We start from the raw sequence: 26,031 nt of genomic DNA, 5'->3' as shown, positions 1-26,031 counted from the left end.
TACCTCACTCACGCAGATACCTACATAATTCTCCCTTAGAGTGGAGACCTGCTCCCATATGTATTGGAGTTGTTTATTGTGGGCTAATTTTGGCAGCTAAATAAGAGAATGTAACCCGAGGTGGGTTTTTTGTTTTGTTTGTTTGTTTGTTTGGTGTTTTATTTTGAAAATGAAAAGTTAGCATGGAGTCTTCGAGAAATAAGGATAATTGAGAAGGAACTTGGCTTCTGAGAAATGTGCCCATTCTGGCATTAACATTCCGTTGAGCCTCTGCCTGTCAATTCTTAGGGGGTGGAGTTTACCCGTTTTAGCCCAAAGGGTTTTGCCCAATGGGTAAGGCAGCTTCTTGAACGGAAGCACATAACTTTTTAAAAATGGTAACGGGTTAGATATTCTTAGAAATCTATTGATTTAAAATACTTCCCTTCTCTGTTCAACTTTGTCTAAGCCCTTGTAAACTGAAGATCATCCTTTGAAACAAAGGATTCCACCATAAAGACTTGAAAGTTAGATCTATCTATAGATAGATAAATCTAGACTATGAAGTTAGTCCTATCCGGATCGCTTAAAATAACAGGCACTTGGTTGTTCAGCACAGTCTTACTGCTACAGTTCATCTTTGCACCTTCTGGAGAATGTGTGTTTATACAGAAAATCTGATGAATTCTGACAACCGAAAGCAGTGATTCTCAAACTCAGAATTGCCTAGTTGGGTGCTTACTAAAATGTCGATGTATTTAGGCACCCAGGCACCCCCCCACACACCGAGACTGAGTCATATTTTTTTGTGTTTTTCTTTTTTTAAACAACTGTTTCAGGAGATTTTGATAAGGTGGTGTAAACTTTTTCAAGAAATATAATTCAGTAAAATTCAACTTTTATGTATTGGACCTGGCTCACAATTCTTTACATGAGTCAAGGTAGGGGGAAATTATTAACTAAATCTTCTTAATCAACAGGGAAGTGACTTTAAAAAATTCATGGACTTTATTTTTGAGTAGTTTTAGGATTATAGAAGGATCGAAGGGGAAGCATCCCCTCACTGTCCCCCTCTCCCCAGTCGCCTCTATTATTCACATGTTGTATTACTGTAGTCCATTCGTGACGCTTGATGAGCCCGTATTGGAAAGTGACTTTGAAATGACACGGCCAAGGACATACAGTACATTACTGACTGGGTGGTTGCTGGGAACCAAGCCACACCTGCACCCTCCTCGCCTGAACAAGCGGCCTGGTAATTTCTCCTGAGAGATGTTCTGTACAGATTAACACCATAATGACTGTAATTGCTTTGCCCCCCCTCTGAGCACAGGTGGCAGCTTCGCTCATTTGACTAAGCACTTTGGCTGGTGCCTGCGTCCTGCCTCCATCTTCGTTTTCTTTGCCACTGGGGACACAAGCTTTAAGGGCTTCAGTATGTCCACCTGTGAACCAGGGCACACGAACACTAATTTATACTTTGACTCTTTCCAAAGGCAAGGGAGGTAGGTCTCAGGACATTTATGCCGGAGCACTGCTCTGAGGTTCAGGTTTCAAACACACTTGGATTTTTCCCGGAAGGATTCATTCTGCATCCACTCATTCTGCAAGGCAGGTAGGGGATACACATTTTAAAGCTCAGTTTCCCCCTGTTGAGGAGCTTCTAGTCTCCCAACCAAAGAGAGACAGGACACCAATAAAAAGACCCTTAAAACATACAGTTTCCTCAACAGTGTTAGGAATAAGGCACACCAGGTGGTTAGGTAGGGCTGGAAGCTGGATGAGTGGCCTGGCGTTTTGGGGAAGGCTTCCCCTGGAAGATATGACTTTCTGATTTAAGCTTTAAGGATGAGTAGCAGTTGGCGAATACCCTGGAGAGAGCCTCTCACACCACTTGTGGTGAAGAACCAGTCGTTTTTGTTTCCAATTCGCCCGATACCAATAGCAGAACCCTGTTGTGCCAGGTATGACTCACTACGAGTCTGACAACACCAAAACTGGTTTATCCCCGTTCAAAGAGTCCACCGATCATTCGCTTGGTGGTTGTGGCATTTTTTTTTTAAACTGCTACCTTTGCTCGCAGGTTTTCTACCTGTTACAGACAGGCTCCAGTTTGCAGGCCAGCACAGGGCCAACGCCACCCTTTGAGGGCACCTCGAAGTTTGTTGGAAATGTCCCCACTGAATTCCAGTCTGCATTTTAACAAGATTCCCAGGTGATTCCCGGGCACCCTCAAGTTTGAGGACCTGCCCTAGAGGAAACAGTATCAGGTGGGGCTGATCCTTCACCCATCTCACTTGCCTTTGCCAGCTTCCTTTAGATCTAGGAAAAGGGTTACATTTCTTACGGCGCAACTGGCCTTGCCCTCTTCCAGGTTACAAAACTGCATTCTCCCGCTGCTAGGAAAACGTCTTTTAACCTGACGGCAAGAGAGAAACTCAACACGGGAAGGCAGCTTCCAGAAATTCTGAGGAGCCTCGGTTCCCCGCTTTGATCTGGCCCCACAGCCCGGGCAGCTCGGCCGACCGCGCTTCCTTCCCCGGGGTCGCTCATCTGCCGATCTGCATTAATGAGATCCGTGTTGAGCCTGTTCCAGGGGCCGCTGAAGATCAAAGGCACAAAAGAATCCCCCAACCCCTCCTCCCCGGTGACTGTTTGGTCTCAATCACCAGAGGGTAGAGTCTACTCCCCCGCCCACTCCTGGGTGGGGAGGTGGGGAGGCGGGGACCCGAGGAGGTGCAGCCCCAGCCTCGCCTTTCCCCTCCCGCAACTCAGGCCGCGTTTGCCCCAGGCGGAGTGGGCGGGGCCGGCCCTGCGGAAGCGCGGGGCGGGGTTGGCTTTGGGCTGGGCTCCTGGAGGGGAGGGGCGAGGCGGCCGAGATGGGAGGGCCGGCTGAGTGGGCGGGGCTCAGCTCCTGGCGGGGCGGGGCGGGGCGCGTGGGCGGGGCGAGCGCTCCTGTCTGCGAGTCTCAGAGCCGCGGTGAGCCGGCAGAGCCCGGGCGCCCGAAGCCTCACCGCGGCGGCGCTCGCGCGGGGCGAGCCACTCCGGACTCGCTTTGTGGCCGCTGTCCCCCTGTCGCGGCGAGCGCCTCCGGCAGGAGCGCAGAGGGAGGGGGCGCGCTCCCAAGACCCCCGCCGCCCTCCCCCAGCCCGGGGGAAGAATGTGTCACCAGCTGTTCTCCGCTCGCGAGCGCTGCGCCCAGAAGTAAGGAACTTGGAGGCAGGGAGACAAAGGCTGCAGTTGGGACGGATGAGTTAGAGACTTGGGTTTGGGCAAACAAAAGGTGCGAAAGACGAGAAGGGGGTAAGGCAATGGCAGCGGGGGAGCCCCGCGGGCTCGGGTTCCTGGGAGTCGCGCCGTGACACGCATGGTTTCCCCGGACCGTCTGCTGGGCTGACTTCCGCGAGCCGGACGCGGGACTCGGGCAAGTCGGGGAGCGCCCTGGAACAATGGACAACTTCTTCCCCGAGGTGAGTGCGCTCGCGCCGGCCACCCTGCCGGGACCTGGCCCCGGCGCCCCGGGAGGGATCTGCCCACCGCGCCGCGCACTCGCTGGGGACCCTGCCCAAAGCGCGGGAGGGCGAAACTTTTCGGGAGTCGCCTGAAATCACCGCCCCCCCCAGCCCGGGAATCTCGGGATGAGTAAGCCGGGGCAGGTTTTGTTTGGTCCCGCGCTCCGGGACGTAGCGAAGGTGAGCCTCCTTCCGCGTGGGTGGCTGGCTCGCGGGTGTCCCCGCGGCGCCGCGGGCGAGGCGAGGCGCCGGGCGCCGGGGCCCGACTGCCTGGGTGCGGGAAGCCCAGTAACATGTTCAACGGGGACGTGCCTTTCTCCAAGAAAGTTCTGGTCTGGAATTTCCTTTGCAAAACGTGCCGGCTTCCTGTGAGAGGGGCGCAAACCCTTCCAGAGGAGACGGCTAAGAAGTGCGAGAAGGCAGTGAAGGTTTAATCATTCACTGTGTTCTCTGCCTGCGGGACCTTTGGAGTCCGGGTTGCACCTCTCACCGAGATGTACTCGTTCGGGGTTTGAGATCACTCCAGAGGGGGAGACCAAAACATCATGTACTTGTGCTGACTGTCCTGGCCGGATTTTGAATTCGAATTTAAAGAAAGTCGTTTAGGGCAAACCATGATTATTTTTAAAGATTAAACTGATGCCCCGTACAGGGTCATTGAGGGAGGAGGGGACACCCCGGTTACGTGAAAACCCTTGACTCGAGAACCTTTTTCCCCCTCCTCCCTGGGATCGAGAGTTACAGTGGTTTCTTGGCGTCTTCTCCTTTCTTGGTTGTGTTTATTTAATAGATTCTGTTTAAGTTGGAGGTTTGAAGTGGCTCAGAGTAAACTTCGTTGACTTAAGGGAGCCTGATGTGACTTTCATTGAAAGCCAGGGGATGTTTTGTGAATCCAGGACCGTTTGGAATCTTCCAGCAAGTTACATTGGTTAGGGTTTGCCTCTGATGGTAAACTTGCTTTATCAGACTTAACTGGATATAATATTTCAAGTCATTCAGCCTACTGGATGCTTACTTACTGTATTCTCAGACAACTGTTTTTAATGGCCAAAGTAATATATTCTTGGTCATAGTAATGTCCACTTTTTTCAAGTTGTATTTCCTATATGATCCCCACATTTGCTGTGAAAGGAAGAGTGGAAAGGAATGAGTCATCCATTAATTCATATTTTTACTTTTAAAGAAATCTATGGTTAAGACTATAGCTTTTTTTTTTTTTTTTTTTTTTAAACCTATAGACTTTTGTTTTCATGACTGGAAGAAAGCACCAGAACTTTTTCAGGAGTTGCAGGTTAACCAACTATGAGGGTCCAATGGGCTGTGTTTAATTGCTTTCATCTGTAAGAAAACTTAGGTTCTGGGGCACCTGGGTGGCTTAGTGGGTTAAACCTCTGCCTTCGGCTCAGGTCATGATCTCAGGGTCCTAGAATCGAGCCCCGCTCTCTGCTCGGTGGGGAGCCTGCTTCCCCCCCCCCCCCTGCCTACTTGTGATATCTCTCTCTCTGTCAAATAAATAAAATCTTTTAAAAAAAAAAGAAAAGAAAAAAAAGAAAACTTAGGCTCTGCCTGCATGACACTAATTCATAACCTTTTTTTTGGTTTTGTTTTTGTCTTATGGTTCCCTTGGGAAAGCTCTTGAGATATAGGATTTGTGTTCGGTTTGTTGGGGTTTCACTCCCCTTGAAGCCTGTCTGTGGACCTCAGAGGGACGGGGGTGGGGGGGTGGGGAGGGTGGGGGGTGGCCTCCACTTGGGGAGAGCTCTGTCCCCTAGTGCAAGTGGGGAGAACTGCAGGATAACGTATGTCAGCTGTAACCTGCCCTCACCTCCTTTCCTTGACATACTTTTTCCTTATACCATATTTTGTTCAGTGTAAGGAGACCTGGTTGTTGTATATTATTTTAGCGATTCGTATATAACATTGAAGTTGGCCTTTGGCGATCATCTACACCCCGTCCATTTCCTGGATGATGAATCTTAACCTAAAGACTTTAAGTCATTTGTCTAACCTGGGGAGCTTATTACAGAATCCAGAGCCTTTTTTCTCTGTTGTTGGTGACTTGAGTACTTTTGGGAAATTTGCATTTATTTAAAGTTACGCTTTTAATCTTGTATTTGTATTAGAATATTTCTAATCGACCTTCAAAGTTCCATCCCTGATTATAATCGCTTTTGAGTGGGAGGCCATCAAGGCCAGAGAGGCAACATTGTGCTGTGTTAATTGGAGACAAACTTTTTTTTTTTTTTAATTTTTTTATTCGAGAGAGAGACAGAGTCAGAGAGCCTGAGAGGAGACAGAGAAGCAGACTCCCCATGGAGCTGGGAGCCCGATGCGGGACTCAACCCCAGGACTCCGGGATTATGACCCGAGCCGAAGGCAGCCGCCCAACCAACTGAGCCACCCAGGCGCCCCTGGAGACAAACTCTTAACCTAGGTCCTGTCTCTCTCTGTTAGTGTCTTGTAACAGACCATCCTTTTGTTAAATTTGGATAAATTATCCATTAAGAAAATCATGGGATGTCCTGTTAGAATAGAGACAGTAAGTGTGGCAGTGATATGCTTCCAAGGACAGCCAAACTGTAGGGACTCAGCAGTAGTGTCCTGGTAACTGGCATCTTTGCTAACTTTTTTGTCATTGTGATTTAGGCATAATGACTTGCTGCTTGTTGGACAACAGCTTGAAGCTAACACTAGCAATTGAAAAAAATAAACAAGATGTTGCATGTCTTATCTTTATATGCGTATGGCCAGATAATAACAGAATGGGGACTTCTTGTGACTAGCAGCTGCTGTTTAGGGCTGGGCCAGGGTTTCTCAGACTGGGTGCCATTGACATTTTGGGTCGCTTAATTCTTTGTTGTTGGGAGGCTGTCCTTTGCCATCCCCGGCCTCTGCCCACTAGGTGCAGGTAGTGCCCCCAAGCTATGACAACCAGAATGTCTGGGGACGTTGCCAAATGAGCCACGGGGAGCAAAATCACTCCCAGTTGAGAACCCCTGAGCTAGCCCATGGATCGTTGCCTCGTGGAATTAATTCCTGTGTGTGTTGTAAGCAGAGACTTCTTGCCTGCACTTGCCTGCTTTAAATAGCATCAGGCCTTTTCCTGCTGACCACTAAGATGTGTGGGAGGCTTGTACCATCCGCTGATGGCTACTAACTTCCAGACGTTCCCTGGATTGGAGAAGCTGAGTGCCCCACACCTCCCCCAACAGAGTTGCGCTTCCTTCATGACCTTACATTATTTTTTTTTTTTTTTGGCTTCTCTCAATTAAATTGTGTGCACGCTTCTGGGAACACTTGTTTTTTTAGCCTTTGGAAGTAAGTTGTTAAATTTACTGTAGGCAGAAACGAAGTTGAGGTATGTCTATAACCAGCAGAATTGTTTTTTCTTTTTAAAGCAAACCGAAAGGCTCGACCAAGTGGCAAGAATGTTTTGCAAACATGTTGTTGTTATTTTGAAGTGGATGCTGTTTCCATGTCCCTGGGGCCAAGTACAGCACGGAGGGTCCTAGAGGGGCCAGTAAGCACCAGTTGAACACATAAATGAGCTTGACTTTTCTGTTTCCTATTTTAGGAATAGGTGTGGCCTACTGGCTGTTCAAACAAAAGATCTTTTGAGGATTATTAATGGAACTTACATGAATGCTTTGATTTTTCAGAATATGTAAAACGTACACGAGTATGAACCCAAATACAAATATAGAAAACAGGTTATTACCGTCTTAAGATTTAAATTGCTCCTGAAGACATTTCAGCTGCACCTATTTCTTACGACCTGGTTCACCCTCCAGATGTTAGGTGGAATCCCCTGCCTTGTTTCCACTTAATTTGCCAAGGTGTCTTGGTTTTGGTGGTTAACCTGGAGCTGTTCAAATATCTTTTTAAGCTGGAAGGAGTTCTGGAGCCTATTTTTCCTCCCCTTTTCATAGTACTTTTGTTTTATATCTTATTCATTGTCTTGGTTAAAAAAAGAAATAAGACTTATTTTGGGGCGCTCCTTCCCTCCTCCCCACATCATCTCTCAAGGACTTCCTTGTTCCACCAGTTCCTGAAGGTGACCCCTTTGACCGCTGTGAAGTAGAATCAGACCATTTGCTGGTATCTTCTGTTCTCACAGTGGAGTTACGGTGCCTTGCCTTTTCTGCACACTCTCTACAAATTTCTATTGTCAAATATTCATTTTAGTCCTCTGACGGTTTGGGGACAGCAGAGTCCCCAGGAGCAGCTGCAAGCAGGACACTTGTTGCCGTCAGGGAGCCCTGATCCCCGGGGCCTGGCAGGGCAGAGGGGAAGGGCTGCTCTCCCCAGATCATGTGGCCTGCTGTTCTCACCTCTCCAGTCAGGCATAGGCCAGCGCAGAGGGAGGAGAGAGCAGTGTTTGCTTCTCCAGCGCTGCTGGCTTTGAATGGGGTCACCTCTAAGGACCTGAGCCTTGAATGTACTCTTCTGTTAAAATTGGTAGGAGATAGGGTACCTTATTTTTTTTTTCTTTTTTAAGTTTATTTTTTATTGAAGTATAGTTAACATACGGTGTTATTAGTTTCAGGTGCACGGTATAATTCAGCAATCTCCGTGCTCATTGTGATTAAGTGTACTCTGTATTCCCTTCTGTCTGTTAGGGATACCTTATTAATGGCTTTCAAAATTTTGCATTCAGAGTAACTACTACATAAGATTTTCATGTCCTTTGCAGGGAACATTCAAGAATGAGCAACCAGTGACCTCTATGTTAAGCTTGACAATACTTCCCCTTGCCGGAATGCCCCTAGTTGGAGTGAAAAGGGTCTCATCCTTAAAAGTAGAAAAGATGTGGCTTTTGGAAACCTGGCTATACCCCTCTCCCCTGCGGGATCTTGGCTTTTCTGACCTTCCTGGGCTTTATTTCTGTGGGTATAATCATATCAACCTTGCATGATTATTAGAATTTGAGATGAGATTTACTCGGCACATGGAGCTTAGTTGTAGTAACTAAGTAAGAGTGAGTGGCTCTTGATGGTGAATGGAATTCCAGTATACAGTGGTGCGGAGAAACCTTGGCCTTCGGGCTGTTCCCCAGTATCATTTCTTTTCCTAGATTGCTTTTATTTTCTCCCTTTCAGCCTGTATACTTCTGGCACATTTTCCCTTTCCAGAGTTCTGTCTGCACCATGTCCGTATTGCTAATAAAATCAGGCTCACATTCCTTCGTCCGATTTTCCAGGCCCTCTGATCTTGCAACTCTTTATTCTTTTTTCCCATGTGAGTTCTGTTCCCGAGGATCTCTTACTGGTCCTACTCCAAGCTTTTGTGCGCCCGTCCTCTCCGCTGATCAGATGTCCTGCCTGACTAGCTCCTTTCTTGAAACCATCTCTGACGGGTCTAGTTTACGGTGACCCCTGCCTCTCTTTCTTCCCTCTGAACTTGGCTCCTCCTCTTTCTGCCCTGGTCTTGTTAGGAGTTTACCCTGGTTAGCCAGAGCTTTACATATCTTCTTCCTTTTCCCCCTTCTCAAGTGAATAAACAGAGCCTCAAGAGGTTGACTATCCCATTTATAAGTTTTCTCACCTCATTTGCACAAAGAGGTCCTTAAGGAAGGAATCTTCTCCTTCTATAGCCTTTATTTTCCCCTTAAGTACAGATCTTTTTATGGTGGGAGGGGCGATGCTTTTAATGTTTTTCCTTGATTGTAGAGCATTTTATAATTCTTCGAAGTCAATAATCAATATCACTAAAGTTTACAGAGAGCTCTGTGTGCCAGGCACTTTCCTGAATACTTGATACTTAGTAGCTCCTTGGACGCATTTGACAGCTCTTGGATTAAGTCCCCATGAACGAAGAAAGTGAGACACGGAGAGGTTAAGTAAGTAGCCCAGTGCCCCACAGTTAGAAAGTGATCATCAGGATTTGAGCGCACACTTGTGTCCCCAGATTCTCTGAACTCCTCACTGCCATTCTTGTCTGCCCTGTCGGTGTCATTTGCCTTACGCTTTTATCATTGCTTCTGGGCTCTTTGAAGTGCTGTATACAGTAGGTAGTTCGTAAATGATCTTTGCGTTAAACTGCCTGAGAGCTTGGGGAAACACACACACTCCGGAAGTATTGAAACCTGGTGGGAAAATGTTCATCCTGCCATTCATTTTTATCTGGTTTGCTGTTTACTTTAGAAAGACCCACCTGCTGTTTCCTTGGGCAATGTGGTTGCAAAAGCTGCCGCCCGACCTCATGACGATGGTAGGAAGGTTTGTGTAAGAAGATACTTAGAAGACTCACTTTTTGAGTTTCATTAGAACTCCTTCGTCTCCCCAGTTCTGGCTCTGTCTTATTGTAGGGTTTCTCCTTGAGGTTTTCTTTCTTTCTTTTTTTTTTTTAAAGATTTTATTTATTTATTTGAGAGAGAGACAGTGAGAGAGAGCATGAGCGAGGAGAAGGTCAGAGAGAGAAGCGGACTCCCCGCGGAGCCGGGAGCCGATGCGGGACTCGATCCCGGGACTCTGGGATCATGACCTGAGCCGAAGGCAGTCGTCCAACCAACTGAGCCACCCAGGCGTCCCGACCTTGAGGTTTTCTGATGGAATGTTCGCTCTCAGTTCAAGATTCTGATGTCCTCTCAGGGTTTCTCCTTGTTGGTTGTGTTTTACTTGCTAGCAGCTTGGTGCTTGGGGCGTGATCACCCACAGCAGAGCTGAACATTTCTCAAACAGCATCCTTGATTAAAACATCTTGCTGCCTGGCCGAGAGCTTTTCGGAAAATGTGTTCACTGGGTCTGGAGTATGAAACTTGAGTCCCCAGTTTAAATCTAGCGTCTCCTGTCATGTGACATCCTATCTATCACCTGACTCTGCCAGTTATGGGGGTGAGGGTGGGTGGAAGTGGGGTTGGGTGGGAGGTGTTAGGGCTCTCTGTTGAAATTCAGCCTGAGCAAGTGGGGGACACCTGGGTGTTGTAAATTTAATAACTCTACCTTTATCCAAGCTTCAGTATCTGTTCTTCAGGATTCAAATCGTCCAAGTGTGGGGTGCCTAGGTGGCTCAGTCATTAAACATCTGCCTTTGGCTCAGGTCATGATCCTTGGGTCCTGTGATCGAGCCCCGCATCAGACTCTGCTCCGTGGGGAGCCTGCTTCCCCCACCCTGCCCCACTCCCATTTGCTTGTGTTCCCTTTCTCCGGTCTCTGTCGATTAAATAAATAAATACAATTTAAAAGTATATATATTTTTTAAAAATCGTCTTAGTATAACAACATTTTACATGCGGATTTTTTTTTTTTTAATGAGTTATTAGCAAAGAAAATGTAGGCGAGGTTCAATTTTTGCACTTTGGGGTTGGCTTATTTTTACCACTTGTTGGACATTTAAAGGTGAAGATAAAAGATTTAGAGGATGTTACAGTAAAATATTAGCTTTTTTACTTGACCTGTTATCCAACATAAGGTCAGAAAATGATTCCATAATTGTTTTAAATGTCTCTTTTCTTTTTTCTGGTCCATTAGTAATATATGAGCAGTACCCGTTGACAGTGGTATACGTTATGGAGAGAGGTGGTCTTATCTCCAAAAGCCTGTGTTTGTGAGGTCTACTTTTTCTGTGTTTAAATTTAAAAGAAATTTATCCGTAGCCCACATGCTCACGTGTGCAGCGACCATTCATCTTTGGTTTCACTGTCTTCTTAGATATTTAAATTGTGCTTTAAAAAACTTTTGTTAAATGTAAATTTACTATGTCATTACAAACCTAACTATGTCAAAGTAATGTACTATTTGCCACATCATTCTTAAATCCATTTCTTCTTTCCTTAATCCTGCAAAGAATATGTACTAAATTTAGAAAATGCCAGAAGCAAGAGACAAAAACTGCCTGGGTCCTACTTTTAATGTTTTAGTCTTTCCATACCTCTGTATATATGTTTCTAGAAAAGCACACCTATACTATTTTCCTCTTAAGAGTTGATTGCTAAAAGCTTTAAGTGTCAAGAAACTTGCGTGTGTCGTTTTCAAGGTCAGGGGCAAGACTACAAATGTAAACCCCGTATCATATAGCTAATTATTTAAAAGTTATAAATCAAGCTTACAGACTGGTACATAAAATGACTTTGCCTACCTTGACACATAGACTTTCATTAGGACACAGTCAAAAACATTTGTGTGAGGCTATGGCTTTTATTGCTGAAAGTCAGCAGAATATCAAAGGTAAATGAAGATAATTACAGTTGCACATGTCTGGCCATTCGTTTGATAGGCCAGTGATGTTTGCATGAGTAATAGACATATAGTCCATAATATATTTTCCACAAATCCATTTCTCTTGCCCGTATTTCAGCAAAATCACTAAATTATATGGTTATCGACAAGATTTTCACAATTTATGTTTTATGGGCGGTGACACCAAAGTAAAAGACCTTTCTTAGGTCCTAGTGGTTCTTTAATTTTTAATGAACTTCAGTTTGGAGAAGGCCTGCTCTGTAAGGCAAGACTGTAGTTATTGGCATTATCAACAAAAATCCATATAGTAATATTTTTCTTTTTTTAAAATAAAGTATAATTAACATAGTGCTATTAATTTCAGGTATACAGTTTAATGATTCACCAACTATACATTACTCACTGCTCATCAAGATAAGTATACTTTTAACCCCCTTTATGTCACTTATATAGCAATATTTAGATTAAAGAAAAAGGTTGCATGTGATCACTGATTTTTGCAGAAAGAACTAAATATTTTAAGTTAATTATATAAATCATATTAATACTGTGAATTTTCAGTGTTCCTAAAACTTTTCAATGCTGTGTACATTATAAAGAAAACAATTCATTAAAAATCTGTTTTCAAATGAAACTATACTTTAATGCATCTTGGCCACAAAATAATCTGTAGGAAAATGTGTTTGGGGATAATGTGTGTGTGTGTGAGTCTTTTCCTTCCTAGTCTTACAATTTTTTTTTTTAAAGATTTATTTATTTGACAGAGAGACAGCGAGAGAGGGAACACAAACAGGGAGCAGGAGAGGGAGAGGCAGGCTTCCCACTGAGCAGAGAGCCCCACGCAGGGCTACATCCCAGGACCCTGGGGGGAGGACCTGAGCAGAAGGCAGATGCGTAACAACAGCCACTCAGGCGCCCCCTTACAAATGTTTTTATTTCCTTAACTTGTATTACATATTTTCTTGAAATTTCAATTTTTTGGTGGGTTTTATTTTTGTTTTTATTTTTTTTGCTTTTTTTTTTGTTGGTTTTTTTTTTGGTAAGGTTTTAGTTTTTTGAGAGCATGCACAAGTTGGGGAGGGGCAGAGGGAGAGAGAGAAACAGGCTTCCTAGTGAGCAGGGAGCCCGATGCAGGGCTTGATCCTAGGACACTGGGATCATGACCTAAACTGAAGGCAGATGCTTAACCAACTGAGCCACCCAGGCACCCCTGAAAATAACATTTTCCACCAAAGTCCATGATTCATTCTTTGAGATACCTTTTTTTTTTTTTTTTTAATGGTCTTTGTGATGGGCAGGCATACTCTGGAGTCTACAGCCCAAGGTAGGAGTCCTAGGTGTCTGAGTCCTCCTGACATATATCATCATTTATATGACCATTTTAGGTTGTTTCTAGTTGTTTGCTTTTCTAGAAAACAGCACACCAGTGTTCTTATACCTAGATCATGGTATGCTTGTCTGATTGTTTCTTGAGGATAAACTTGCCTGGGAGTAGAGATGTTTGATCAAAGAATTGGCGCATTTTTAGTTAGATGATTTAGCAGTGAAAGTTTTACGAGAGGTGTCACTGCAGCTTAAGTACAACAGGCACAGCCGAGATGCACCATCCTGATGTGTTTATGACAGCAGGGATTTTGTGACTTCTAATTAGAATCTTAATGACACACATTATTTCACAAAGGAAGTTATCACATAATACTAGACTTGTGTCCACTGTCAGGTTCTCCTCTGAGCTACAGAGGGGAGAGATGGTCTCAGATCATTACAAGCAGGGCTGGTGATTCACATCAGGCCTCAGAAGATTCCTGTGTGGATGCCGAAGTTATTTAAGTCACCAAAGTGCACACGAGGGGCCTGTCTTTACCTTGCGGGCGTGGGGTGGGGTGGGGTTAGCATTGGCCATTTGTTTTGGGAACTGTTCATGGATTTTTCTTATAATTCTCATTCTTTTGTATTGTAAATATCCTTGTGTGTCAACCCCAGGCCACAACAGCGACAAGGTGGTGGCGGTTCTAACTGTAGGGATTTAGGGAACCTACAAAACTGTGTGTGTGTGTTTTACTTGAAAGCTTTTTCTTATTTTTCACCCCCATGAAATTTTTGAAGTGAGTGTTGAGTGCAAGGTGAAATAATGCTATCCCTTTTATAGTATACATTGTTGTCATTTAATACAAGTTTGCATCTGCTTATTCCCACCCCCATTTCATTCTTTAAATGATGGCAGCTAAGCCTTCTTGGGACGCCGAAAAATGCAACAGGATATTCCTGTCATCCCTCAGGATCTCAGCAGGATGGAATGGAAAGGGGATTTTTTTTTGATGTAAGCCAAGACGGCTAAGGCCATCGAGAGTGTCCTTACTGAGTGGTGAGTTGAGTCAGGCCTATGGTGGTGGCCTCAGGGAGACGATCTTCCAAGCCAGGCCAGTCACCTGAAGGCTTGTGACTCCGCGAGGAGCTATGCACTCAGGTCCTGAGACTCTGAACTCCACCGGGAACGTCCGAGCGCAGATATGCAAAAGCATCCCTCGGAGTCGTTCCTTCGGCTGTCCTGGGTGTTTGGGAGGAAAGCCCAGTGTGGGAGCAAGGGGAGTGTTTTCCCCAGTCATTTCTTATGGGGCAGGGGCTCCTCCTTCCTACTTCTTACTGCTTCTGGTCCTGTGCTTTGAAAACACAGATAGTTTATCGGGCGCAGGGGAAAAGAAGAAAAGAGACCAGTCCTCTGAAAAGGAACTCTTTATCTTTGTTAACCCCCCAGGTGAGGGGCTCTTGATCCCCAGGGACTGGGCCATCTCTAGCTCTCCCGGCCCCAACTGCCTTCACAGCTCCCGCCCGTTTCCCTGCCGGCCCGCTGTCCCCTGCCCGTCCCCACCTGGGGCCCCTGACCTTGCTGCCTCTTTCCTTGTATAGTTAACATACGAGCAGAGAGTGCTTCCTGAGCCCTAGGGAGATGCCCTGTATTCTCCTCACCACCCAGCTTGTAGAGCAAAGAATTTCTCCGCGTACGAATTTTCTTTATACCTCTGTTTTGTTTTGGGGTGTTTTTTTTTTTGGGGGGGGAAAATGCCCACTTGCTCTTGTTTTTTCCACAAGGAATGTGTGTAGAGGATGACAAGTGTTTCAGTAACAAGTAGGTGAACTGTGCTTACAAGTTACAAGAGATGTTTTTTGTTTAATACTTTATATATAGGAAAAGCTATGCGTATGCGTGCACAGGTGCTTGTCTGTGTCATGTGCACACGTGCACAATGCTCGCTTCTGTAACACGTGTGCATGCGCACATGTGCACGTGGGCACTGTGCAGCCTTAAGTGTAACATGTGCACACAGGTGACACATTCACAAATGCACATTCACACCGGTGACACGTGTGATTACACAGTGCACTCATGTGTAACACGTATGTATACACATGTAAATGATGCATGCGCATACCTGAGTGCACAGTGTGCACTCACCCACATAACACGTGTGCACACATGTGTATGTGTGCATACCCACGTATATGACACATGTGTGTACACACATGTGTGCATGTAAATGCGCTCAAACACATACATGTGTTAGGTTTAGCATTGCAGTTCCAGACCATGGGTCTGTCACGGCCATGGGTATGGGAAACGAAGTATTTCCCCATGGCTGTGCTGCCTAAGGGTCTGGTCCACATCTAGTAGGTGAATTGTTTGCTGTTGAGAAGTTTTCAGTAGGCAGCATTTCTGAACTGCTTACAGTTTTCTATGAAGGTAAAGGTTAGAAAAGCAGCCTCTGTACCTTTTCACATGTTATTTGCTGTCTTAGGATGGGGTCATCAGAATACTGCTTTTTAACCAGAGGTCCCAGATTTCCTTAAGATTTTCACTGATTAGGGATTTTCTCAAAGTTGCCAAGTTCAAGGACACGAATTCTGGTGTGTACTGTAAATTCTAGCACGAAGGTTTTCAGACCTTGAGAACCACTGAAATTTCAGGTGTTTCTCTTGGTAACATAGCTTTTCAGCTGTAACAGGTTCCTTCTTGCCTTTGGGCAAATCTGTTAGGTTGCTGTAGTTTAGGTTCTCAAGCTATATTTGCTTAAGGTTCTCATTGAGAAGGCCAGTGTGTCTTTTCTGTAAATATCAATGGAATATATAAACATGTGAATAAATAAACAATAAATAAATAAGTGAAGATGTGAATAAATAGAATAGAAAATGGAATCTCCTGTTGTTTTTCCAAAGTCTGTATCAGAGGAAAAACATGTGATAAAATGAGCTCCTGGTTATATGATCAGAACGAGATGCTTCCATGTAGTATCTTGGAGATGAAGCAAACTCGTCAGGGCCTCCTGGTCCAAATTGTGGAGGGCAACTGGTGCATCTGTTTGTTCACCATAGTTTTTATTTTCCTGTACCATCATAAAAAAAAAAAACACCTAAAGCACGAGTCATCAGTTCTAAAAGTGAAAATGGAGAGCAGACCTCGTTCTAGGTCGGCCGCCGTCAGCGGATCGTAGGCACTGTTAGCAAAACGTGCCTCTGACATTGCAAAATCCCGGGGAGATGGGAGGGCTGTCCGTGGGAATGTAGCTCTGTCCTTATTCACCTGCTATCTTTGTGAGATCAATAGATTCCTTTTCAGCTGGGGCACAAAGAACTAGGTGACTGTACCCAAGACCTATCACCAAACCATGGGGTCAGAAATACAACTCAGGTTATGTCCTTCGAGTTTCTTAAAATCCTCCTGGACCCTTCAACCTCTCCCAGGTCCCTAAATGTGACTCTTTACAGTTGGCATGTGCACGAGGAGCAGGGAAATAGGATCCCTTCAGAAGAACAAGATGTTACTGTAAAACATTTGATGAAGTTGTTAGTTATTCCCTCTAGGAAAGCAGAATTGTGGCAACTTCTTTTAAAAGATGATACATCCTGTCTTTAGCACAGCCCAGTTTAGGACAAAATTTTCTTTTTTAAAAAAAAAAAGCTGTTCTAGCAGTGTTCTCTAACTCAGATCAGTAGTGTATTTGTCCAAGGGAGAAATATGGTGTATACTTAGGATTTGATATAATGTGGGATTTTGGTAATGATTTGAATAAATGGAGCTTGGGGTGTGGCTAAGCCACAATACAGTGTTTTCAACTTCTGAGCCATCTGCACTTTCTGTTATTCAGCTTAACTTGTGAAAATGTATTGATCACTTGATGGGGACTGTGCTAAATTCTTTACCTGGATTAATTAATAACCTGTATAATCTGCCCAATACTCTTTTTTTTTTTTTTTTTTTTGGAGCATGAGAGAGAGAGCAAGCCTGAGGGTTGGGGGGGTTGCAGAGGGAGAGGGAGAGAGAGAAACTCAAGCAGGCTCCATGTTCAGGATAGAGCCCGACGTGGGACTTGATCTTATGACCCTGAGATCACAACCTGAGCTGAAATCAAGAGTCAGAGGCTTAGCAGACTGAGCCACCCAGGTGCCCCAAATCTGCCCAGTAATCCTATGCAGTTGGTACTGTCTCCTCTCTTCTATGTATAAGAATAGAGCCCCAGGGGTGCCTGCCTTCGGCTCAGGTCATGATCTCAGGATCCTGGGATAGAGCCCTGCATGGGGCTCTCTGCTCAGCAGGGAGCCTGCTTCCCCCTCTCTCTCTGCCTGCCTCTCTGCCTACTTGTGATCTCTCTGTCAAATAAATAAATAAAATCATTTTTTAAAAAGAAAAAAAAAAAAGAATAGCGCCCCAGAGAAGCCAAGTAATTTGCCCAAGTTCATACAGCTGGGAAGTGAAAGAGCTAGAATTTGGACCCAAAGATACTGAACTCTTTGGAACTTAAATTCGTTTGGAGGTGACGTCAGTAGTTTGCTTAGAAGGAGGTGAAGATAGATCTGTGTCAAAATCATTAGGGATGTGTATTTGCATCTCCCTAGAGAGCAGACCAAAGTCCTATGATACAAGACCAAGAAAAAGTACCTACTTTTGCCAGTGATTAAAATAAGGAATGGAAGCTTTCCTGTAAACGAAGCAGAAACACGGCCTTGGTCTTTCTCAGGATGACACCCACTGAACGTTCCTCCTGAACGAGAGGTGTTGCAGGCATTCTGTTGGGGAGAACGTTCAAGGACGAGTTCCTGTGCAATTTGTAGATTTCTGGGGAGATTTCCTACTGAAGATGGAGGTCATGCTGAATTTCCGGTCATTTTTCTTGGCTTTTGTATGTTTCTGATAAACTCCAGATTCCCATGAAGTGATGTTGTGAGAAGGCTTGTTTGCTTTGGAATCGGAGTGCGGTTTGCAACTCTTGCTTGTCATGTGCTTTGCTGATGGCTTCTGTCTGCCCTGCAGCTCTGGCATTCAGCTGTCCCATCATGCTTTGGCATCTTCCTCCACAAAGACGGATAAAAGTCCCATTTCATTTAAGTTTAGGGCTTAATCTTTTTTTATGAAGATACTTTCAGGTCCACTGCAAGTGATAAAAATGTTTTTTTTTTTTTTAAGACTTATTTATTTGACAGCACAAATAGGGGGAGTGGCAGGCAGAGGGAGAGGGAGAAGCAGGCTTCCCACTGAACAGGGAGCCCGATGTGGGGCTCGATCCTAGATCCCTGGGAACATGACCTGAGGCGAAGGTAGACGCTTAACCGACTGAGCCACCCAGGCGCCCCTCAAGTGATAATAATTTTAAGAAACCACCATTTTGGAAAAAGGCCCTCCTCCTACTGATGTGACATGTTTACTAGATAATTAATGGTTTACATTTAAGTGAACTGTGCAAAGCTGTAATTCAGTTAAGGTGGTGATAGGTTGACTGCTAATGTTTTGTATTCCTAATAAATATGGATTTTGTAGTTTAAAAAGTGCTAGCACGAAAAAGAAAAAGCTAGCGTGGTTATATCAGCAGATCTACTCTTTGTCATAATGTGTGTAGCCAGAATGTTGCTAAGGGTTTGGTCGATCATTACCGGTGGGATTTGAATTTTATATAGAGGAGTGGCTCTCAACTGGAGATTTTTCCTCCCTGGAGACATTTTTGGTTGTTACCACTGATCCACTGATGTGGGAAGGGTACTGCTGGCCCTAGTGAGTGGAAGAGAGGGATCCTGCTGAATGTCCTGGGATGCCCAGGACAGCGCCCCACAACGTAGACTGATTCAGTCCCAATGTCAGTAGAGCAAAGACTGAGAAACCCTGATACAGAAGACTGACTTGATTCTATAAAATTCTACCCTTTAGTATTTCAGTTTACTGTTTTCTAAGTAAAATGATTACCGCTAACATAATTTTCTGTAAAATATTTTTTAGGGGTATGCGTGCATGGCTGTGAATGAGGCCTTCATCTGATTTTTAAATTTTAGTATCCAAATTTATTATAGTGAATCTGTTGAAGTTGTTAAATTTACTATAGTAAATTTGTTTAGTCATGTTAGACATCTAGATTTATTGCTACATTTATTCCACAATTGATTTTTCTGGCATTCATGAAAAATAAAACATATTTATTATATGTCTGTACATTTATACAGTAGGCTATAAAGTTATTTTTTTCTAGGCTTTCTTAGCTGTGAGCTTCCATTTGTCCTAAAAGGCAAAGAGATAGACAGTAGGACAAGCTCCATGACAGAACACCAGGAGACCAACATGTAGATTTGAGATGGAAGAGAGCCGGAAGGGGCAGCATTAGCGCTCTGCTCTCTGGACCTCTACCCACTTGATTCTTTTCGTTCATTACCAAGCACTTGAGTCACCGACACTGTTAATACACGAGGCAATCCTCTTGTGAGGGGTAAGTGAACCTTTACCAACAAACTCCACACCCTCCTTTCTTTTCTGCCTCTCCCTATTTTGATGAGTAAGTATGTGATTTTTTCTTTTGGTTTAATTTTCACCTGGCATGTTGTTTTTTTCAAGCCACTGCAATGAATTACTGAACGCTTGGTAAGGGCAGTTGAGTCAGCAGCCTAACCTTTAAAATAAATGGGAAGAATACTTCTAAGTTCACACCGGGCCTTCAGGCAGGAGGGAAATTAAATTGGGTTCATCTTAAAGTTCCTGGATTTAGGGGCACCTGGCTGGTTCAGTCAGGAGAATGTGCAACCCTGGATCTCAGGGTCATGAGTTCAAGCCCCATGTTGGGTGTGGAACCTACTTAAAAAAAAAAAAAAAAAAGTTCCTGGATTTAATCTATGATATCGGTGTAAGTTGTTTTCTTAGGTTCTGCTTTGTTGAGGTATGATTGGCATATAAAATTGTAAGTTATTTAAAGTGTACATCGGGTAGGCGTTCTTCCCATGGTCCACCTCACCTTTCCTCCCCCACTAGGACCAAACAGAAAAATAATCGGTGTTCTGTTGACTTTGCTTTTTAATGCGGAAAACACTGTAAACAAGACCTCTCCTTTGATGAACTTTTAGTGTCCTGTGTGTTTTTGTTTGTTGATTGGAGTCATTTAAATAAAGAGACTCTCAACAGTCCAAATGGGATAATTTAGTAGAACAAAAGTCTGTACCACTGTCCACTGATGCAAAGTTCATTTACTAAGTGGATCATTTGTTGGGCGTTGGCTGACTCTGGTGTGGGATTAAGGACCCTGGACATACAGTTCATGATAGAAATCTGGGCTGAATAGGTTGGTAATGAGGCTTCAGTGATGACATTGTCATCAAGCCTTGGACCTACTCCTCAGGGGACAGAGCCATTCAGCTGGTGAGAGATGTGTGCCAAGTACTTACTCACCAGCTCGGTTCATTCAGATGAATGATAAAAAACTTGAGTATGGTAGGGATTACTTTGCTTCAGAGATCACGGCTTGTTAGAGACCCACATCGATGGAATTCCGCATGAGTCAGTTGTGGTCCCGGCATGCTGTGAGGCTGAGGCAGCTAAAGTTGGCCTCTGGCTGCCAGTGGGGTTCCCACTGCTGCCTTACCATAGCCGTGATGTCAGGGTGGAGGGGGGTCGCCAGAGGACACCGGCGAAGGACCGCTGATGCACCGATGCCCCTGAAAGCTACCTTGGATGTATCTGGAAGCTATAAACCCAATAATAGGACATTTATGAGAGCTTATTGGGTGTCCTTTACAGTGCTAATCCCTTTACATACATCATCTCATTGAATTTTCCACTTGTTAGGAGCTATTGTGAGTCCCGACGACAGTCCCGAACAACCTGTTGCTTAGAGAAGTGCGGTAACTCGTTAAGTCACGGGGTGAATGCATGGGGTTACCTCGTATCTGACTCCAGACACCGTGCACATTTCTTCCGAGTTGGCATCTCCAGTTTATCACTGCCCTCCGGGCCAGGTGCATCACCAGTCTGGAAGGGTGGCTGTGGGTTTATCAGATGTTTGGGCTTTTCCTCGTGCCACGTGATCCCACCCTAGGCAGCGAGGATATTTCAAGGTTGTTTCCATGGCTTGTGGGTGCACTTGAGGGTGTGTTTTGTCTAGGACTCCCTCGAATATAGGGCACATCTGGGCTACCCACTCAGTATTCACAAGTGAAACAAGAAGAGTGACTCGGCAGAAGTCGCAGGTCTACGGAATGAGCAGTGGCAGAATTAACAGTGATGGGCCCATAGGCTTCCTCAGACGTCACAGGTGCCAGTGAGGAGATCCTCATGAGACATTATGATTTTGCTGGCCCCTCTCGAGTACCACAGATTTACTGATACTGGATATCGGGTTCCCTCAGGAGTGGGCACTGCGGGTCTCTGGATGGGTCTCGGGGTGGGGTGGGGTGGGGGTTGTCTTCCAGAAGCAGTTCATGAAGCTTTCTGGAGAAGGTTGTCAGGTCAGGATCCCAGGGAGCGCCTGCGTGGCCAGCAGGGGGGACCTCCAGAGCCTACATTGGCGGTGAGCCGTCTCAGCCTGGCTGCCTTCTCTCTGGAATGTTAAGGTCTTTGTCATTCTGTCAGGAGCACACAGAAATTGTTGGTGTGCAACTTCTGACCTTCCTCATTGCCCAAGTCCGTGTTCCCCGGTGCCTGCTTCCCATGAGGAGCCCAGGCTAGCAGAGTGTGGGGTTTTATTTCTTGCCTGAACGAACTGGAATGAGACAAGCCTTTGGCATTGAGCGACAGAGAGTAAGCCACGTTATGGAGATGATTCCTGGTGTTGTGTCCCACAGCCACGCCCGCCATGCCCGCCCCCAGCCCAATATAGGTCAAAGCTTTGCTTTCCCTGATGAATTTGGAGCTCGGATTTTTCCCGGCCTCAGTTTTGAACCGTGATACATATATGTCCTAGCTTTCATTTGTCTCATTCTGAGTCCAGATCTTGTGGTCCCCTGGCCACACCTAATCTCCACGCTGCACACCTGCTCCTGCTTTGGCCGCTGGCGACTGCCCAGGGTGGCTCTTGCTTCTGTCCCTCGCTGGCCTCCTCCCCAGTCTCCGACCTGGTGCTCTCCTGGGCTCTCAGCGATGACAGGTCTCATTTTCCTCCTTCAGTGTAAATTCAGTGCAGTTTCTTAAAAGATAACTTCATTCACAGACCTTTGAAGAAGACAGTCTGATACCAGGGGTGAAATGCGCATTTCGTCGTGCAGTTTTGGGTTTCAGGTGGACATGCCGGGAGAAGCGAAAATCGCACCGGCAATTCATGGCCCAAAGGCCTGGCTTCCTGTCCACGTTACCAAGTGTACAGCTCCCTGCTTTATTGTTAGTCAGAGGGAAGTTGATTATTACTCAAGGTTTGGGTTTTTTAAATTAAGAAGCAAGAGTTTTAAGAGCGTATTGATGGCTGCTTGATGGGTTTTTTTTTTTTTCTTTGAGTTTTTAGCACCTTTCAATTCTGCGTATGGAAACTTTTATAATCAGGGAAAAAGCAACAATTCTTGGTATTTGTGTTAGGATAGCAAAAAAGAATGGAAGCACAGTGAGATATGTAGGCTTCTCCTTGGTGAACTTTATGAAAACCAGGGAGAAGATAGAATCAGTGTCTTTTTTTTTTTTTTTTTTTTTTTTTAAGAAATAAACAGAATTTTACATTCTGGTGTTCAGTTGGCTGCTGTCCCAGAAGCGTGCCTATAGCTCAGGAATCATCCCAAACCAAACTAATGGAAAAAGTCTGACTTGCTGGCTGCTGAAATTCCGTACTGAGGCAGTGACAGGGGTGTGTGCGTGTGCGCTCGCTCACGCGTGCTGGGGCGGGATGGAAGCCGAAACCCCGGCAGCTAGAAATAGAACACTGACTTGGGTGGCTATAATTCATGCTTTTAAAACAAGGCTTTATTCTGCCATTTGGTCAGAATTGAGATATGACTCAATATGTTATGTCCAAGACTGGCCTAAAAATGATGCATTTTCCTTTCGATGTTAGCCAAGTTTAATTAAAGAGCACTGCTTGACAAGCCCAAAAAGCCCCCAAAATTAAATAATTGAAACCCTTCCCTTCAAAAGTTTACTTTGAAAATAATGCATTTTTAAAAACCTAGATCGAGGTACAGACTGACAGTTGCAAGTTCTGGCCCACAGGGATCAGCAGGTGAGCAAGATGAGTAAACGAACCGTGTCGTGTGCATTAGGGAGTGGTGGGGACTGTTTAACCTGAGCGTACAAACCTGGGAGAATTTAAGATTTGGTGTTGTTGGGCTTCCTAGTTTTACTTTGTTGTCTTTTGTTTTTGTTTTTTAAAGATTTTACTCATTTATTTGATGGGGGGAGTGGAGAGCACAAGCAGGGGGAGTGCGAGAGGGAGACACAGGCTTCCCGCTGAGCAGGGAGCCCGAAGTGGGGCTTGATCCCAGGACTCTGGGATCATGACCTGAGCCAGAGGCAGATGCTTAATGACTGAGCCACCCAGGCACTCCTGGGCTTTCTAGTTTTTAAAGAGAGGCCACATACGTAGATTCCTGTGAATTGTCCCAATTTGTAGAATGTTGGCAAGGGATGCAGAACATTTTGGTTTTTACTGAGTGGGCCAAACAAAACTGGACGGGTTTCTACCCTCTAAGCGGTGAAGAAGTGGTGTTGCTTCACTTCGGAGCAGAGGAAGGGAATGGAATGGGCTCTTTTCCTTCAGGTTAGTTTTTGCCTGCTTCCCCAAAATACGATATTGTAAAACTGTTTTTGCATGGGTGGTATGTAGGTTAAATTTCTGCCTTGCCAGAATGGGTCCCCATTTTTTTTCAGTCTTTTTGGCCCATTCTTTATGTTTACTTGGCTGATCTAGGGGTGGAAGCTGGATAATCTTGTCTTTTAAAGGGGGGAGGATGGAGAAAAGTTTTGCTTTGCAATTTTAGACATTTACTTTGTTTTGCAGAGCTGTGAGGTGTGAAAGGTTGGATGCCATACTGGGATTCTGTCCTGTTTCTCCTGGTCACTTAGTGTTCACTCAGCAAGACCGAATGCCTCCCTGTGAGTGTGATGTAGGGGGAGGTCGTGGAAGCAGGCTGCTTGAGTTTGAATGCTGTGTCCTCCCGCTTGCGGGGTGGATGGCCTTGGGCAAGCTGCCAGACTCTTCTGTGTCTCACGCCTCCCGTTTGTGAAATGAGTTTAATGCGAACTCTGCAGTCTTAGCTTGGGCTGCTCAAGTAGAGTCCTGCAGATGGGCGGGGCCTAAGCAACACAGGTTTACTTTCTCACAGTCCTGGAGGCTGGAAGTCCAAGGCCAAGGTGCGGGCAGATTTGGTTCCTGGCGGGGACTCTTCTCCTGTCTCGCAGAAGGCGTCCTCCTGGTTGTGTCCGCACGCGGGGAACGAGCTCTCTGGTGTCTCTTCGTGTCAGGACGCTGGTTCTGCTGGGTTAGAGCTGCGCCCTTATCACTTCACTGAACCCCCAACGAAACCCGGACATTCTGCACTCACCCCTCCCCCCCCCCGCCCTGGCAGTCTCCTGTGACCCATAGCATTATGCACTCTGGGTATTTTGTGTACACAGAAATGTGCCCTTCTGTGTCTGACTGCTTCCACTTGGCAAGTTTTTGAGTTTGGTCGCTCATATCAGTCCTTCATTCTTCTTGATGGCTGAATACTATTTCGGCGTTGGCTCTGATTTTATATACGTGTGTGTCAAACGTGTGGTGTAAAAATGTCTCTTGATATATTTTACCTGTGTAATGTCTATGTTTATATATGTTGATTTCTCTCCATCAAGAGTTTCTCATTTAGAGAGACTGGAATGGAGATGTGTGTGTGTGTGTGTGTGTGTTTAAGATCTTAATCTCTTTGAGAAAGAACGATCAAGCACAAGCAAGAGGGAGAGGGACAAGCAGGCTCCCCACTGAGCAGGGAGCCCGATGCAGGACTGATCCCAGGACCCTGAGATCCTGGGTTGAGCCGAAGGCAGACGCTTAAGGGACTGAGCCCCCCCAAGGCGCCCTTGGGTGTATCCTGTTCTTGAATACAGAGTCATGGTAGCTTTAACAGCTGTTCCTACTTTATGCCTCTATATTCAGTTTGTTGAACCAATGAACTTATTTTAAATGCTTTATCCATACCTTACCAGCCAGAGGTTAAAGCGTCTTTAGAAAACCCGTTGTTTCATTCCCAGGTGCCTATGGTTCATCTCCCAATGGTCAGCTGCGTTTGCTCACTGTATTTTATACTGATTTTTATATTTTATATGAATTTTATATTGATTTCATCATTTGCCTTAAATGTCTGCCAAGTGATGTGCATGTACAGATTTTCCACTTACAGCCACAAAAGACCTTCAGAGGTGATTTTTTTTTTTTTTTTTTTTTTTTTTTTGCTTTAGTTTTAGGTGATTCATCAAGGGTTTTTTGTTCTTTTTCTAACAGGGGTAAAGATAAGGCTTGTATTACATTTTTAAAGGAATATTTAAAGCTCAGAAAAGGGAAGTCACGTGGAGGTAGCTATATGCGTCCTCTTCTTGGCAGCTCACATGTGGAAATTCCAAAGCATTATTTCTCATATTTTTTTTTTATAATAGTTATATTAAAAAACCAAACCTTGGATTTTTAGGTAGCCCAGTGTGGAGCCTACTTAAGAAAAAAAAAAAAGCCTTACATATACTTTGCTTTTTTCCACACTGAAGTTTTCTATTCCGTGGAAATGTTTCTTAGGAGAGGGAGAGTAGATCTCCTTACATAAATGTTGTAACACAAAGGGGTTTTTTTTTTTTTGTGGTTTTTTTTTTTTTTTTTTTTTGGTCAGAGAGAGAGAGGGAGAGAGAGCAAGCAAGCACAGGCAGACAGAGAGGCAGGCAGAGGCAGAGGGAGAAGCAGGCTCCCTGCCGAGCAAGGAGCCCGATGCGGGACTCGATCCCAGGACACTGGGATCATGACCTGAGCCAAAGGCAGCTGCTTAACCAACTGAGCCACCCAGGCGCCCCACACAAAAGATTTTTTGATGTTGCCCGTGGAATCCTTTCAGATGTGGTGGCAGGCACTGGGCCTTATCTGAGGACCGGTCAAACTGTCCTCTGGTTTTTCTTTTTTTTTAAT

General features: G+C 45.1%; 1 protein-coding gene across 1 annotated transcript in view; it reads left to right on the top strand.

Moving 5' to 3' along the window:
- The first annotated feature begins 2,939 nt into the window (after window positions 1-2,939).
- Window positions 2,940-26,031, top strand: part of MYO10 (myosin X) — a 218,148-nt gene continuing 195,056 nt past the window's right edge. Inside the window, exon 1 of the mRNA XM_047731876.1 lies at window positions 2,940-3,449. Within this exon, the coding sequence (XP_047587832.1) occupies window positions 3,429-3,449 (21 nt within the window). The 5' untranslated portion in view covers window positions 2,940-3,428. The remainder of the gene's footprint in view (window positions 3,450-26,031) is intronic.

This window comes from Lutra lutra, chromosome 5 (assembly GCF_902655055.1).
Source record: "Lutra lutra chromosome 5, mLutLut1.2, whole genome shotgun sequence".
NCBI classification, from domain to species: Eukaryota; Metazoa; Chordata; class Mammalia; order Carnivora; family Mustelidae; genus Lutra; species Lutra lutra.
Note: the sequence above shows the minus strand (reverse complement) of the source record. Positions and strands in the feature narration are given on the sequence as shown.